Consider the following 17,325-nt stretch of genomic DNA (forward strand, 5'->3'; position numbering starts at 1 on the left):
TTATGAAATTTGGAACAATTGGTACAAATGGCTGCAAAACAAGAATAAAATTAATTAAGCCGAAAAACAATATATATAAATATATATAGAACTGTATATAAAGGTGTGTAAATATAGAAGCAAAATATTATATACATGTACAGGTATGACGACATAACAATGTTGATATAATGACTGTAAGGTGTTGTAGAAGGGGGGGAAATCTGCTAAAACAAAAGGAAGGAACAGGCTCTCGATAGGTAGATAGGTAGATAGATAATAGATAGACAAAGAGATAGAATTTCCCAGTGGATATGAAAACATTTGCAAGATTAAGCAAGGGCCATTTACAAGACTAGGGAAGGCTGATTTATGTTCCCTGACGAGCTAAAACAAGATACTCTTTCAAGGTGATGCAAAAAAAGTCATTCTTGGCCTTTGTATGGCAGTCCAGCGTGTTGCAATAAGACCCATAAAAGGCAACAATTGGGTCCAAGTGTAAACGTTCTTGCCCCAGAGTGTATATCTTACCCAAAAGCATGCTCGGTGTGCTTCAGCTTGTGAGCAGGGAGTTCTTGGATGCATTCCCCGTTTTGTGGCTTAGAATCTGGAATTCCCTTCTTGCGATCCCAGATGGACTTTGCCTCTTCTTTGGGCATTTTATCTCTGTTCAGTTTGTTATCTTTCATCTAATAAGGAGACACGGTTGTTAAAAAAGAAAAGAAAGAGTTACATCCAAGACTCTGAAGGAGTTGTTCAGAGGCATCCACCTCCGCTGAGAATGGGAAGTTAAAAGAACTATTAGGTAAAAGTAAATGTTCCCCTCGTAAATATGTGCTAGTCGTTTACGACTCTAGGGGGCGGTGTTCATCTCCGTTTCAAAGCCGAAGAGCCAGCGCTGTCCAAAGATGTCTCCGTGGTCATGTGGCTGGCATGACTAAATGCCGAAGGCGCACGGAACACTGTTACCTTCCCACCAAAGGTGGTTCCTATTTTTCTCCTTGCATTTTTACATCCTTTCCAACTGCTAGGTTGGCAGAAGTTGGGACAAGTAACGGGAGCTCACCCTGTCACGCGGTGCTCGGGATTTGAACCGCTGAACAGCCGACCTTTCTGATTGACAAGCTCAGCGTCTTAGCCACTGAGCCACCGTGTCACTATTAATCTATTGCACATGTAAGGTCCTAAAAACAGCTTGTAGCTTCAGCTCTGTACAAAAAGCCCTGAATTGGAAAAGGTTTTACACATGTAAATAAGTTTAAAATAATACTTGCTTCCATTGTTACTGGACCCTCGTTCAAAAGTGGCTCATCTGCATAGCGAGGATTCCAAGGAACCACATGATATCTGGGCTAAGTAAGCAATCATTGAAAGCTTTAAATTTGTCTACAAGTTTATGTCCAGATTTTTGGGTAGGGGAGCATATTTTTATCACCGGCTTGCCCTTTATACACATTCGCCCAAGTCGCTGAAAAGTGTCCTTTCCTTACAATCAAAAAGAATTTGGAAGAAGCACTTTCTGTCGTCCCTAACTACTATATTTTTTGGAGTATAAGACATACCTTTTTCCCTAAAAAAAAAAAGGTGAAAATCTGAGTGAATCTTATTTACTGAATACAGCATCTTTGGCCTCCTGAAACCGCACCCCTTCACCAAAATGGACATGCATAGCCTTTAGGAGGCTTCCAGAGTGCTCCTGGGGGCTGGGGAGGGGAACAATGAGCAAAAAATGGGCCGTTTTTTGCTCATTTTTGCCCCCCTCCCAGCTCCCAGGAGCACTCTATAAGCCTCCTAAAGGCTATGCATGCCCTTTTTTTTTGACAAAAACCAGGCCTGTTTTCACAAAAAAACGGCATTTTTGGGAGGCCTGCAGAGTGCAAAACCTTTTTTTTTAAAATTGACTCTTCAAAACCTTAGTGGGTCTTATACTCCGGTGCGTCTTATACTACGAAAAATACGGTAGATGTGCTACAGCCTGTGTAACATCTGGTTCTGGCCCCTCTGGGTTGGATGTGCATACGGGACACTTCTTTGTTCCCATCCAACTGAGTCCCAAAGTCCCTTTGTCTATGAAGTAGGAATCAATTGGTTTGGAATATTATTACGGTACTTGTAAACAGTGCTGCTAAGAGGCAGCCAAAAGATGCATTACAAGGTTTGCGGAAACATTTAAATAGACGTTTCGTAAATAATCTCCAAGATAAGCCAAGTCGAGAATTATCCTCCCAATTCGGATCTGGACATGTAGCAAGTTTTGTGCATCGTTTGTCTTGGCTTCCCACCTCCCCTTACCCAGAAACATTCTCGGATTAGTGCCTTTTGGAGCTGCTCTTGACCATCTGACTATCAAACATGCCGAGACATGCCTTGATGCTAATTGGAGTTGTGTGCAGAGTGCAGCCTTCCAGAAAACTTGTTCGGGTCTGCAGGAGAGATTAATGTCATGAGCGACATCAGCTAAAGCAGTGGCCAACGCAAATCGGAAATAGCAAATGAACAACTGTGCGAAATGCTCTTCCCCGACTAAATTGATCCTGATCCAGATGGCAAGGAGGCTCACTGAGATATCAATCTAAATCAATTTAATGAGACAAATCTCGTTGATTTCAGGAGGAAGGCTCAGGAAATCCGAATTCGGTTCAGTGGCTTATCCCGCTTTCGGCATTGTTATGTTTGGAAAACAGCGTTTCTGGAGTCCATCGGACTATTTTTTAAATCTAGAGCAGGTTCAGTCTGGTACCACTAACTTCTATATTACCCATCAGGATGATTCAAACATGTAACATCTCTAGAAAACATCAGGGTGACAGTTGCTCTAGGGCAGTGGTTCCCAAACTTGGCAACTTTAAGACTTGTGGACTTCAACTCCCAGAATTCTCCAGCCAGCTCTGCTGGTTCGAGAATTCTGGGAGTTGAAGTCCACAAGTCTTAAAGTTGCCAAGTTTGGGAACCACTACTCTAGGGGGTGCTATTTATTTGCCTTTTCCTAATATCAAGGCAGAAAGATGTTTATGGAGATTCTCAGTCACCCAGCTCATGGTTGTCCCAAAGATGCTTTTTAAAGGGGCAACTGGACTTTCTGGGGTTTTTTTGAAGGTGTTTCACTTCTCATCCTAAAAGCTTCTTCAGGTTTCACAACCATCTAGCTAGATGCTGAAGAAGCTTCTTGGATGAGAAGCGAAATGTCTTCAAAGAAAAACCAGAAAGTCCAAGTTGCATCTGGAAAAAGCACCTTTGGGATATCAACGAGAAAAGCAAGCCCATCCCATGTCAGCCTGACGAGGTAGACCAGACGGGAGATCAGACGAGCTAAATCTACTTCATTATAAATCTTGCAAGTCTGATATTACATTTCTCCTTCTGTCTCCTTTACGTCTCAAGAAATTAGGGAGGATGTCCTCTGAGCCTCTTGTCACATTCGCATTCCTGCTATGGGCTCAGCAGCCTTTTAACAGACCACTTCCTTGGCTAGTCTTATCGCCCTGTCTCCCAAGGCCATACCTACACACCATTGGTGGGATTCAAAAAATTGAATTGAATTGAATTGAATTTATTATATTTCTATGCCGCCCTATTCCCAGAAGGGACTCAGGGCGGCTCACAAACCAAGGGGGGGGGGGGGGAGGGGATACAAATAGGAAAAAAAGACATGGACAAAACAATACCACAATTTAAAAACAACTCAACAGACACACCATTCGAGTGGGGACAAGAACTCATCAGCCCCAGGCCTGTCGGAACAGCCAGGTTTTAAGGGCTTTGCGGAAAGCCTGGAGGGTGGTGAGGGTCTGAATCTCCACGGGGAGCTCGTTCCAGAGGGCCGGAGCAGCCACAGAGAAGGCCCTCCTCTGGGTGGTCGCCAGTCGGCATTGGACAGTGGATGGAATTCGGAGGAGGCCTAATCTGCGGGATCTAATCAGTCTGTTGGAGGTAATTGGCAGCAGGCGGTCTCTCAAGTACCCAGGTCCAATACCATGAAGGGCTTTATAAGTGATGACTAGCACCTTGAAGCGTATCCGAAGACCAATAGGCAGCCAATGCAGCTCGCGGAGGATAGGTGTAACGTGGGTGTACCGAGGTGCACCCACGATCGCTCGCGCGGCTGCATTCTGGACAAGCTGAAGTCTCCGAATGCTCTTCAAGGGCTGCCCAAAAAATTCAGCAACCGGTTCTCTGCCCAGTTGCTGGGTGGGCGTGACCATGGTGAACATGGCCTTCTTGGCCTCCTGCACCATGATGTGGGGGGGGGGGGCGTTTTTGCCCTTCCCAGGCTCCGGAGGCTTTCTTTGAGCCTCCGGGAGGGCAAAAATGGCCTTCCCCAGGCTCTGGAAACAGACCCATTTCTGGATTTCCAGGAGGCCCATTTTTTGCCCTCTCAGAGCCTCTGTGTGCACCCTACACTTATCTGGCATCCAAAACAGGCTGCGTGGAGACTCCTGGGAGGGGAAGGGTGGGTGGCGCCAGCCAGTCCTTACAACTACCGGTTCGGCGAAGCAGATGTAAAATTAGCATCCAGTTCGCCCGAACCGGCTGAATCCCATCCCTGCTACACACCATTCCAGCATAAGAAGCCTGGGCTAAAGGAATCCACAACCCTGGAATTAATCCTGAAAAAAAAAAAGAACTTGGTATCTTTTCCATAAGGGCAAGAAAGTACTTGGGAAAAATGATATTTACATGAATGAAATGAAATTGCTTCTTGTAGGATGACCACGGTTTAGTCAGTCTATCTTTTCCACCTTTCAGATCCCTTTTACAAGGAGAAAAGACTGGGAGAAATTCAAAATCTATTCCTCACCATACTAGATATGGTATTTCTGAAACAAGCCTAGATCTGCCAAGCAAAAAGTCCTGGGTTTGTTCCAAATTCCTGGGGGAAATTATGGTAGCAACCTGAATTGGGGAGAGGATGAGAGATCCTTCTTTCCGTTCTAATATCGATATTAATTTTTGCTTTTAACATGCATATTTAAATAACATACTTCCTTATGAAATTAAAGATGCCTAGATGTTTTGGTTTTTTTTTTGTAATCTACAGGGTCATTTAAATATGCTTGATTAATGCAGCGTTGACTGTCTAAAGTACAGGGAGTTAATAAACAATTAACTCTTTATCCCTTCCCAAAATGTTATTTCAGATATTTAATGCTGCCTTGGAAATTCCAAATCAGGGATCTGAATTTAAGTTTTAACTCAGGTTGCGAGAATCTGAGCAGAATGATTAGGCTAACCGCTTATCTTCTTATAAACAGAAGTGCATTAAAGGGGAGGGGAACACTGCAAGCAAGAAAGAAAAGGGGGAAAGGGGGGGCGGTAAATGCTGTTCATGTAGCATGTCTAGCCAAACTGGAAGCAGGAAATACCACAACTATCATGTCATGAGAAAGCTTGCTTCAGGACAAACTTTGCACAGTCCAGCTCTACACACCCAAGGTCTTAAGGCAGTCCAGAAAACAGAACAAATTCTCGGATGTAAAATAAACTCAAAACAGACCAGGGAAAGGCAGCTTCATGTGAAATTTCATCTTACAGTCTGGCTATTTTCAGTTTTTCCAGGATGACTGACTTTACAGCTAAGATCTCGCTGGCTGCTGGCAGTGGGGAGACACTGTCGTTTAAACCTTGGTATCCGTCAGAATATACTATACATTATTAGTTGGTTCCAAAGGGATGTTTATGAGACTAAGCATGTTGGTTACGCCGTGTCATTTAGGGAAAGGTGTAGCTGAGGAATGGAGACCACTGTTCGCAAGCTGTAGAGCTTCATTTCATGTGATGCTGAAGGTGGCTTTCTACTCATTGAAACTCTGCCAACCAAGGGCTGTCTACATTATTGACTGAGAACAGCCCCCTAGATACTCCTAGAGAAGTCTTCCGAATCGGACTGTTACCTTCCTTACTATCTCCCTCTTTTTTTCAACTAAAAATATCAAGAATGGGATCAGGAACTTTCTGTGTGCAAAACATCCTCTCGACCATTGATATATAGCTCCCTGCTATTCCTGGAATCTCCCATTAACCAAATCTCACTATTACTAAGAATGATATCTTCCCATTGTATGTCTAAAAAGTAGTATCCAGAGGTGGTATTTATCCGGTTCGGGCCAGTTCAGGCGAATGATAGCAGAAATTTTGAGTAATTTGGGGAAGCGGCAAATACCATCTCTGGTTGGCCACACCCTCCCGCCCCTGCTGTTTCCTGTCCTATATTCCCTTGGTTTTTTAGCTCAGCTGATTCGCGCAGCAGAGTGGATTGCCGCGTCTCAGCTGAGCTAAAAAACAGTTCACTCACCAGCGCTGACACCATGGACAGTCTTTGAGTGCTGCACATGCGCAAAGCGCTCTCTCAGAGAACCGGTAGGAAAAGATTTGGAATCCTACTGCTGGATCCATAAGGTCTACCGAGGGCTATTATCAGTGGAATCCCGTATCAGAGAGAGTAGTTTATTTCTGTCTCCTCCAATGGAGCTTCTAAATCCGGAAGCTCCAACCCTCACGTATTTGGAGGTATATCTTTCAGCTTCTTCATGATTCCCTTCTTCATGATTCACTCTTTCCTTATATATCTAAATGGAAGCCTTGAGCCTTATCTGTAGAGGAACACAGAGGTGCCTTTGAGGAAGACATGCAGCAAAAACATGAGCTCAATCCAAGAAAACCAGAAAGCCCAAGAAAGAAACATCATGTTATGTGCTGGAATATAGTCTAGATTCCAAAGGACCAAGAGACAACAAAGTTTAGATTGTTCAATTGGGAGGAAGAGCATCAAGATAGCTCCTCCCTAAAAGTTCCCAGAGGATATCTTCAACAATGCAAGTAGTTGCTTTAGTTCAGCGAGATTTTCTATCTATAGGTCAGGAACAATAAAATAAGCTACTTAGAAGTAACCCTACATTTCTTTCTCGGTTTTTGAAGCTTTACATGTTACCCTGCATTGATTCTTTGGGTATAAAAGGGAGGGATGGGAAAATACGTCCATTATTGTAGTTCAAAATTCTTCATGTATTGGAGTTGGATCACTACAGAGAAAACCTTCTAGGTAATTCCAATAAAATGCTTTTTCCAAGAAATTTGCTTAATGCTCATTTTCTTTTCTTTCTTCTCCAGATTAGTTTGTCCCTGGGTTTTGGTGCCTTTTAATCTTCATTATGTTTTAATAGTTTTATCTCCTATTTTATTTTTTTACTTGTTTTAGCCCATTCTTATTGCATTTCATTTTGCTAATATGGGGTGGTTTGGTTTTTTTTATTTTTTCCATATTGGCTTTGTATCTGTTTTTCTACAGTACTATATTGGTTGTGGCTTTCCATTCTGCACTGTATTACAGTTTTACGTTTGAGTTTATTTATTCATTCATTCATTCATTCATTCATTCATTCATTCATTCATTCATTTATTTGTCTTGTATGCCGCCCACTCCCGGAGGACTCCGGGCGGCTCACAAAAGACAAGGGAAAGGGGGAAAACGAGACAAAGACAACATATTAAAAACAAAACCAACATTCACAATTTCCGTGGAGGTAGATGCTTCTCAGCTCCCCCCTGCCTGCTGGAACAGCCAGGACTTGGTGGCTTTGCGGAAGGCTGGGAGGGTAGTAAGGGTCCGGATCTCAACAGGGAGCTCGTTCCAGAGGGCTGGAGCTGCAATAGAGAAGGCCCTCCCCCGGGGAGTCGCCAGCCGACATTGGCTGGCAGATGGAATCCGGAGGAGACCTAACCTGTGCGATCTAATTGGTCTGAGAGAGGTAATCGGCAGGAGGCGGTCTCTCAGGTACCCAGGTCCGATGCCATGTAGGGCTTTATAGGTAGCAACCAGCACCTTGAAGCGGATTCGGAGTTGCATAATGGTATAAAATTTCTCCTACAGGCATTTTATAAATGCAGACCTTAAACACATGATCCATTCAAAATTATTATAATTCCTCTAGCAGGCTGATTTAGAGTAATGTTTCATGGATGGCAAGTAAAATAAGTGATAAAATGTTCAAAAGTGGCTAACCTAAGAGTACATTTTGGTATCTGCAGTATCCTACCTGAAGATGATTAAGAACGATGGTTTGATACCAATACTTTTACTCACCAGACAGTAAAACACCATGGCACCAGCTTCTGAGTTTAAGTAGAAATGCAATGCACCACTTTTTGTAAACCAAGGGGAGGGGGGGGGAGTCAAAAAAAGAAAGGAGATTTTGGAGAGTGGATAGTTTATATTAAGAAACAGAATTATTGAAATTGGAATTTTTAGATGTTATAAAATTAAAAAAAAACTTAAAATAAATAAATAAAAGAAACAGAATCATTGGGTTAAATTCAGATTACAGAACTAAAGATATCTTGAGGCATCTATAATCTAAATCAGGAGTCTCCAACCTTGGCAACGTTAAGCCTGGAGGACTTCAACTCCTAGAATTCCTCAGTCAGCTCTGCCGGCCAGGGAATTCTGGGAGTTGAAGTCCACCAGGCTTAACGTTGCCAAGGTTGGAGACCCCCGATCTAAACCATCAATTCCATCAAGAAAAGTCACAAAGTGGAGGGAGAAATTAAGGCAAGACGGTTTAACTGGAGGGCACTCAGGAATTCCACACAAATCTCGGTCCAATTTCCATGGCCCATGTTGTGTTCTCAGGTGTGATCTTAGCTCAGGAAAACTTAAAACACTTCTCTGATGTTCATCATACACCAAAGAAGCGAGTTAAATATTCAGCTCACACAGCACAATATAAAACCAACTGGAATAAGCTGAAGCTTGCTTCATCGTATAGCCAGTTTTGGAAAGCTCTTGTCTGCTTTTGGCCAACACCTTGAGACAGCCTTCAAGATGGCTGCTGGAGAAAAGGTGAACTTGAGTCAGGTTGCTCCTAAGCTTGAAATTGGATGGAATGACCTTTGACCTTCGCTATGGGATCTCATGATGGACACAGGCAATGTGGGGGGTTTCGGCCTACTTCCCACACGCCCCACTCAACCCGCAAGTGATAGTTACCTCCTCTTTCCTGAAGGCTGGCTGAAGCTTCTTCTCCTGTAGGTTTCCTTTTTTAGCTTCCACTTTATTTTCTTCCCCCTTTTGCAATATTTTTTCAAGAGGAAAACATCAATCCCATCGCAAGCCCTATTAACAGCTGCTACCAACTACCATAGCTTTACAAAGCTGTGCTCATACAACCTCGCATCTGCTGCTGTGCACGCCATTCCCCTCGGGTGGGCACAGTGACTTCCCTTTGCGCATTGGCACCCTCTCCTCTGCTCTGGTGTGCTTGTGTTCTCACATATCTCAGCAGGGTCCCGGCTGTGCTTGCTTCTAATTACTTGTGGATGCTTATTCAACTCTCTTACCACCAAGGTTTCCCAGTGCTCATCCATGGCTCATGCTGTGCTTCTGGACCTGGCGTAGGCCTTTGGCTACCTTCCTTGTCCAACCATCAGCCACAGAAAGGGAAGACAAAGAAGCTGTGAAGAATCGAGCATGCATAGATTTCCAGAAGATTCAAGCGACTAGAAGAGAGAGCAGCTTAATCAACATGTCATGCACTGATCATGCTACGGAGAGGTGAAGCTAGAAGCTTAAATCCGAAAAGGAATAAAACATTGGCAAGAGTTAGTAGCCCAAAGTGGAAGGAGATAACTGAACAAATTCCAGTTTCTCTCTCTTTTTTTTCTGGTGAAATGCATTACATTTTCTACAAAACACAGGCAAAAACGGTGGTTGGGTGCAAAATGTTTACTCTACCTGTTTCCTGAGGGAAGCTGCTGTGATTTTCTCCTCTTGGAGTTTCTTCTCTTTTACCTGCTTCTCTTCTATTTTCTTCTCGTCCCCTTTCTTGCCTTTCAGCTGGTCTACCTTTTTCTCCTCGGCCTTTTGCTTGGCCTTTAACCTCTCCTCTTCTAGCTTAGCCTTCGCCTCAGCTTTGGCCCTCTCCTCTGCCTCCCTCTTCTCCTTCTCCTTAGCCCTCTCTCGTTCCTCCGCTGCTTTTTTCTCTTCGGCTGCCTTCCTCCTCTCCCTCTCCTCAGCCTCGCGTCTCTCTTTCTCCTGGGCGGCTTTTTTCTTCTCTGCCTCTTCCTTCTCCTTCCTCTTTCTCTCCTCCTCAGCCTTCCGCTGTTCTTCTGCCTTCACCCTCTCCCGCTCTTCTGCCTCAAGCCTTGTTTTCTCCTCAGCTTCCCTTTTTGCTTTTTCCTCAGCTTCCCTTTTTGCTTTCTCCTCAGCCTCCCTCTTCGCTTTCTCCTCAGCTTCTCTTTTCTCTGCTTCCAATCTCTCTTTTTCTTCCTCTGCTTTTCTCTGTTCCTCAGCTTCGGCTCTCTCCCTTTCTTCCCTCTCCAGCCTTTCCCTCTCCTCAATTTGTATCTGGTTCATTTCTGCCTCATTGTCTTCCTCCTTATTTTCATCTACGTCTACTGTCATGCTGAGGTCCTCCTTTGAACTGGCAAGGACATGGGTGCCATTGTCTAACTTGTCCCCTTCTGCATTTACCTCAAGATGTTTTCCCTCCAAGACTGCAGATTCCTCCTCATTGTCTATATTCTCCTTCTCTACAGTTAATTCTACCTGATTCTCCTCTAGGGCTTGTGGCTTTGGTTTCTGGTCTTCCATCTCTTCTTTGTATTCCTCATCTTTCTTTTCATCCTCCTCATCCTGCTGCAAGTTGTTCCTCTGGTACGATTTAGTGATGGTTTCTGTTTCCTCCATCTCATAGTGTCTTCTGTGGGTTTCTACCTTTTCTTCTTTTCCCGGGGTCTCATTTTCCTCCACATTATTCACCACTTTTTTGCTTGTGAAGGATATGGTTTCATCGGTAACAGTTGGGTCAAGTTCCTTTTGGCGCTCCAATGCTTCTTGAAGACGCTTTTGACGCCTTTCCTCCCTCCGCGCCATCCTCTCCCGGAACACAGCATCATCGTCTCCATCACCTAGAGTGGTCGTAACAGTGGTCACTGTAGAAGTACTTCTGGACTCTCCTTCTGCAATGCTAGAAGAGATGCAGAGTTATAGTTTTATTGATTCATCTCTTGTTCTTTTTTTTTTAATAATTTTTTTTATTTTTATTACATAGACAACACATACACACAATAATAATTTAAAAAAAACACACACACAAAAAACAATCATCACATACAGCACGTCGTTTGGTTACAGGTGTTTTAACATTTATCATTCTTATACATTTATTATTTCATTTAATAGGTTATAATATACTGTTTGGGTTGCTTTGTTTACCATCTCTTCCTCCTGTTGTAACACCACCTTATTTTCCCTTTCTTTTCTCCCTCCCTCCCTTCTCTACTTTCTTCCTTCCTCCTCTCCTTTCCCTTCCTTCTTCCTGAACCTTTCTCCTACTCCTGCTCTTCCTCTTCCCCTTCCTACCCTCTCTCCTCCTCTTTCTCTCCTTTCCATCCTCCTCTCCTTACCTCTTTCTTTTCACCCTCTCTCCCTTCTCTACTTTCTTCCTTTCTCCTCTCCTCCCCCTTCCTTCTTCCCTTACCTCTACTTTGCTCCTGCTCTTCCTCTTTCCCTTCCTACCCTCTCTCCTTCCTTTTCTTATTTTTTATGTTATGACCTGAAGCGCTATGGGGATTGTTTCAATTGCCTTCTGTCCTCCCCATTTTATCATCATAGACAGGTTTGACTAAGAGATAGCCGAACCTCACAATGAATTGGGATTTGAAGCAATCCTAATCAGACAGCGAATAGTTGAGTCCAACCATTACACACAAAGACATAAACTTGCCAAATTCCTACACACAAACCCAGGTTATTTATTTTGACCGTCAAAGGTCCTCCAGGGTGTCATAGTGGGTTTTACATCATATGGTTTTTAATGTCCTGTAATTTGAAAACACCAAAAATCTCTACCCATTTATACTTCCAATCAGGTCCATCAAAATGTTGAGACTCATTCAAGTCTCTAAGGGTACAACATGAGAAGGGGCTTCTTGATGCAAAACCAACTTCTGTTTTTTAAGGCTTTTATTTTTAAGTTCCTTGTCTTCAGCTAAACATGGAGCTGAATGGAGGATACCTGGTGAAAAATCTGATCATAGAATCAATTCCCTAAAACACAGGGAAACCAGACTGCTCTTTTAATAATAGAAATGCATAGGTGAGAGATCAGGGATGTCAAACACAAGGCCCAAGGACTGGATTCAGATCTTAGATCTGGCCCATTGGGCCGGCATGGAAACAACAAAGGATCAACCTGCATTCAGCCCCCCTGGACTCTGTTTTAGCTGGCAGAGGGCTATCAAAACAAAATAAAACAAAATAAAAGGAGAAATGTTTCCCCTTTTGCATTTGAGCGTGCAAGAAGGGACAGGAAAGGAGAAAGGGAAAGAGGAAAGACAAAGAAAAAGAAGGGAAGATGGGAAGAGAGCAAGGAAGGAAAAAGAAGGAAAGAGGGGAAGGAAGAAGAAAGGAGAATGAAGAGGGAAGGAAGAAGGAAGGAAGGAAGGAAGGAAGGAAGGAAGGAAGGAAGGAAGGAAGGAAGGAAGGAAGGAAGGAAGGAAGATTATAATGAGAATGAGGGAGGGTCTGAAGGAAGTCCTCCCTTAGCACTTGGCCACCATAGGTGCCCCCCGACACAAGTCCCATGTCATGCCCACCCTAAGGTACACCCAACCTGGCCACCCCCACCCCCGGCTCTCCGAAGTCAATAACAACCTTGATGCAACCCTAATTGAAATTGAGTTTTACACTCCTGTGATAGATAAATAGATACAGACAGACGAGAGAGAGAGCGGGGGGAGAGGGAGAGGGAGAGAGAGAAATAGATAGGAAGTAGGTAGGTAGGTAAGTAGGTATATAGAGATGGAGATGGAGAGATATATTCTCTCCTAACCAAGAAAGTGAGTCTGTAAAGCTGCACCAGTGGTGAGAATGACAGGTACGCCCCAGAACTCCTTACCTGCATTTGAGCTGTTTGGGGCTTCCACACATGGGCACGAAGCATACAGCGCCTGCGCAACGCTCCGCCAAACAACTGGAGCGTTGCAGGTGGTAAGTATACATGCGCGTGCTGTGTATGTGTGTGCGCGTGTTCATGTGGTGGACGCCCAGCCCCGTTGCACCCTACCGGTTGCAACGGGATCCGGAACCCACCACTGAGCTGCACTAAGAACTTCCTTCCACTTTAGAGGATAGATGATATAGATAGAACAATGTATTGAAGTACAGGAGCAACTACATTGTTCCGCTACCCTTCCTTGATTAAATCTCCCATGGCCTAGAATGAAGCTCCCCCAAAACTATTCATGTAACAGAATCTTACTTATTTTGGGCATTCATTTCAGGTTTCTCAATTCCTTGCCCTAAGTCATCCTCTTCTTTTTGCCGCAGTCTTTCTTGACGGGCTCGTCTGCGTCGCTCTCGGGCAGCTTCTTCATCATCATCATCATTTCTTTGATAGGATAATCTGCAAAACACAAGTTTCAAAAAAGCTTGATCCTCTATTCAGAACAACCGCTAGAATACCTAAAGTGATTAAAAGAGCACGAATATATTTGCTGAAACAGTCTACGTTCATGTCACACTACTCTGAGCGTACTTTATTTGTTCAGCACCATCAAAATATAATGTCTTTTTACAAGGTAATCGATAAAAATATTTCTGCACTCCATGATTAGATAGAAGAAGCCCCTAGCAAGAGGGAAAGGTATAATTAAGGTTTGTTTCTGCTGGCGACTAAGAATTAAAGTGTGAAGCCAAGAAACCACAAGGAGATGGTGCTACAAAGAGAATGTAATAGAATACTTTATTTGTTCACCTGTGGTTAGAAACACAAGGGATTTGTCTCCCTCTTTGTCAGAGTAGATATATTCATGAACTGAAATAGGGCTTAGTAACAAGGTGAGCGAATGGGAGCTGAAACACTTTGGAGCCTGGGTGTGGCTTAGTACTGTAGTTCTGAGTCTGTGCTGAGTTAAACACTAGTCTGCTGCTGGAACTGAAACCAATCTCTCCTCTCTATCACATTAGAAGAACCACTCTTGGTATTGTATATAGATCTCATGTGTTATATTGTATACCGTATTTTTTGGAGTATAAGACGCACTTTTTTCCTTCAAAAGAGAGGGTGATAATCTGGGTGCGTCTTATTCACTGAATACAGCATTTTTGGCCTCCCAAAACCCCGCCCCTTTGCAAAAATGGCCGTGTATAGCCTTTAGGAGGCTTCCAGAGTGATGCTGGGGGCTGGGGAGGGCAAAAAATGACAGACCATTTTTGCTCGTTTTTGCCCCTCCCAGCCCCCAAGAGCACTCTATAAGCCTTCTAAAGGCTATGCATGCCCTTTTTTTGACAAAAAATGGGCCCGTTTTTTGAAAAATGGGCCGTTTTTGGGAGGTCTGCAGAGTGCAAAAACTTTTTTTAATTAATTTGCCTCTTCAAAATTTTGATGCATTTTATACTCCAGTGCATCTTATACTCCAAAAAAATATGGTATGGTATGGTATGGTATGGTATGGTATGGTATGGTATGGTATGGTATGGTATGGTATGGTATGGTATGGTATGGTATGGTATGGTATGGTATGGTATGGTATGGTATGGTATGTATGAGTGGTGGGTTTCAAAAATGTTTAGAACCTCTTCTGTAGGTGTGGCCTGCTTTGTGGGAGTGGCTTTACAGTCATATGACTGGGTGGGTGTGGTCAACTTGTAAAATGTGGTGAAACTCACTTAACAACGCTCTTGCTTAGCAACCAAAATGTTGGCTCACAGACTCTGCCATTTGAAGCACGCAAGTCTTAAAGCTTTCAAGTTACAAGACCCTTGCACCCCTAACCCTTTAGAAAAAAAAAACCCAGGGGTGTTCAAACTTGACAGCTTTAAGACTTGTGGACTTCAACTCCCAGAATGCCTCCTCTCGCTCTTCATCTTGATGATGTGCGGACAGGCAGGGGGGAAGGAGCTGGAACCGGTTCTAAACAGCACTGTAGATTTGTGGAACCTCTTCTATAGAAGAGGGTAGAACTGGCAGGAACCCACCCCTGGTGTGTGTATGTGTGTGTGTGTGTGCGCGCGCGCGTGCTTTCTAGATTTGTTTACTGCAACAAACTCTGACATTCTTCATGTGTCCAAAGTTTCAAATTCTTCTGTATTCCAAAGTGCCTAGATATGTTTTCTGACAACTTTTTGTTGCATTGGAAACAGTGCTTTAGAATGGCTTTCCTGAACCTGGAGATGTGGTGGGTTTCCACACATCATATCTAGTGCTAGTTGGAAAGGAGGAAAGGAGCTGTAGGCAAACACTTCTGGACAACATCAGGTTGGCTAAGGTTATCTTAGGAGGAGGAGGGAAATGAAAGCAGAGACGCTCTCAGAATTTCTGAACTGTGGTTTAATGAGTACCTAAACTATGTAAACTCCAACTGAACTACTGGGCAAAACTTTGTTTCACATGCCAGAGCTAAGACAGAAGCTTTTACTTTCGCATTAAACTGGGCTTTAGGTCACCTTAAACTTTCCATAGCAACAGGGTTTTGTTGCAGCTGCCCAGATTTACAAGGGTTTTATCTTAGGAAACACAAAAGTCAAGAAAGAGACAGAAAAATCATGGAACTACTAGAATAATCCAGGATCACTGAGCAAATCCTAGAGACTATTTAAAACTATTAAATACTAAACTACTAAACTATTTTAAAAAAAGGCCTACATACAGCTGGCACAATCATTGCAAATATAATCCACAACACAGGCCCTAAAAACTGAGAAACCTGGAAAGCATGAAGTAGCATCCTTAGTGCCTGAATTCACATAACACACTAAATCCCATACCTGGGTTAGCAGATCATAATAGAGAATGGCACTTAGCATGCTAAACCCAAACTTGAAAACTACCGTATTTTTCAGAGTATAAGACACATCTTTCCTACCCAACCCCAACCCAAAGAGGGTGAAAATCTGGGTGTGTCCTATTCTGAATACAGCATTTGGCCTCCCAAAACCCCACCCCCCTCGCAAAAATGGACATGCAGAGGGTTTGGGAGGCCTGCAAAGTGCTCCTAGGGGCTGCAAAGGGCAAAAATGGGTGAAAAACGGTCCATGTTTTGCTCGTTTCCCCCCCCCCCAGCCCCTAGGAGCACTCTACAATCCTCCAAAGGCTATGCATGCCCTGTTTTTGGCAAAAACTGAGCCCATTTTACTGGAAAACAGGGAGTTTTTTGCTCATTTCCCCCCCCCCCCAAGTCCCCAGGAGCACTCTGCAGGCCTCTCAAACTCAAATTTAGTGAGCATTCAAAGTTACAATGGCACTAAAAAGTGACCATGTTTCACACTTATGACCTTTGCAGTATCCCTACAGTCACGTGATTTACATTTGGATCAGTGGTGGGATTCAGCCAGTTCGCACCACTTCGGGAGAACTGGTTGTAAACTTTCTGAGCAGTTTGGTGAACTGGTTGTTGGGAAAAATCATTAGGGCAGAGAACCGGTTGTTAAATTATTTGGATCCCACCACTGATTTGGATGCTTGACAACTAACTCTCCTAAACTGGCAAACTTTCCTAATCTGGTTGCCTTAGATTCTTCATTTTTCTCCGCCCTTCTTCTATGGAATTTCCCCTCTTTTCACAGGAAAAAAAACTCGAGAGCAAAATAAAAGTAATAGAAAACACTCATATAAAAAGGTCCACATTCATTGTCCTTTTCTTCCTCAGTGTTGAAAATAAGCAGGGTCCTTCCCCACAAAGCATTTTTGTTCATTCCATATTAACTTTTTCTCTCTTTGGCTTCAGAGCAAACTTCTTTCCTGGTTTAATCCCTGCTTCCAATACTGGGGAAACAGCTCTAGAAACAGAACATCCCACAGCTTATCTGAAGTTCTTGTTACGGCCTGTAAAATATCCAGCTGCAAGTAAAATTTGGTGGGATGGGTGAATGTTCTCCCTTTATCTCACCTCGCTCAAAATATTTACGGCACGCTTACCTGGCTTTTATTGTTGCTTTGGAATTTGGATTAACGGAATCATAATTGCAAATAATTTTTTTAAAGTTTTTTATTCTTTACAAAAACATCAAATCAATACGTGAACAGTGCGGCATCTGGGTGTCATATATTGCAATACAAACGAAACTGATCAAGTTCATCATAATCCTTACATTCAATCCACTTACGTATTTAACACACACTTGCATTAAATTATAATCTATCATTGTTCAATTGTTTCACATTTTCTCTTATGATATAAAAAATATATGCACTAATATTCCCCCTTCTCTTATTTCAATCACTTATTCCAACTTTTAATTCTATCATCCTTTATTAAAAGACTTTTTCTTTCTTTTCTTTCTTTCTTTCTTTCTTTCTTTCTTTCTTTCTTTCTTTCTTTCTTTCTTTCTTATGTAATTTCTAATCATGT

General features: G+C 43.1%; 1 protein-coding gene across 9 annotated transcripts in view; it reads right to left on the reverse strand.

Annotated features, from left to right (window-relative positions):
- The window catches only part of CALD1 (caldesmon 1), a 220,412-nt gene that overhangs the window by 22,301 nt on the left and 180,786 nt on the right, over positions 1–17,325 (reverse strand). For 6 of the 9 annotated variants that reach the window (XM_087722848.1, XM_087722849.1, XM_087722847.1 and 3 more), the window contains 4 exons: positions 13,236–13,379; positions 9,707–10,940; positions 8,963–9,040; positions 511–668 (listed from right to left, as the gene is read on the reverse strand). In XM_087722848.1, coding sequence (XP_087578974.1) covers positions 511–668; positions 8,963–9,040; positions 9,707–10,940; positions 13,236–13,379 — 1,614 coding nt within the window. The remainder of the gene's footprint in view (positions 1–510; positions 669–8,962; positions 9,041–9,706; positions 10,941–13,235; positions 13,380–17,325) is intronic. The other 3 variants (XM_087722855.1, XM_087722854.1, XM_087722851.1) reach the window with 2 other exon arrangements.

Source organism: Thamnophis sirtalis, unplaced genomic scaffold (genome assembly GCF_051295495.1).
Source record: "Thamnophis sirtalis isolate CommonGarterSnake01/CBP01778 unplaced genomic scaffold, rThaSir2_p1.2 scaffold_9, whole genome shotgun sequence".
In the NCBI taxonomy this organism is placed as follows: domain Eukaryota; kingdom Metazoa; phylum Chordata; class Lepidosauria; order Squamata; family Natricidae; genus Thamnophis; species Thamnophis sirtalis.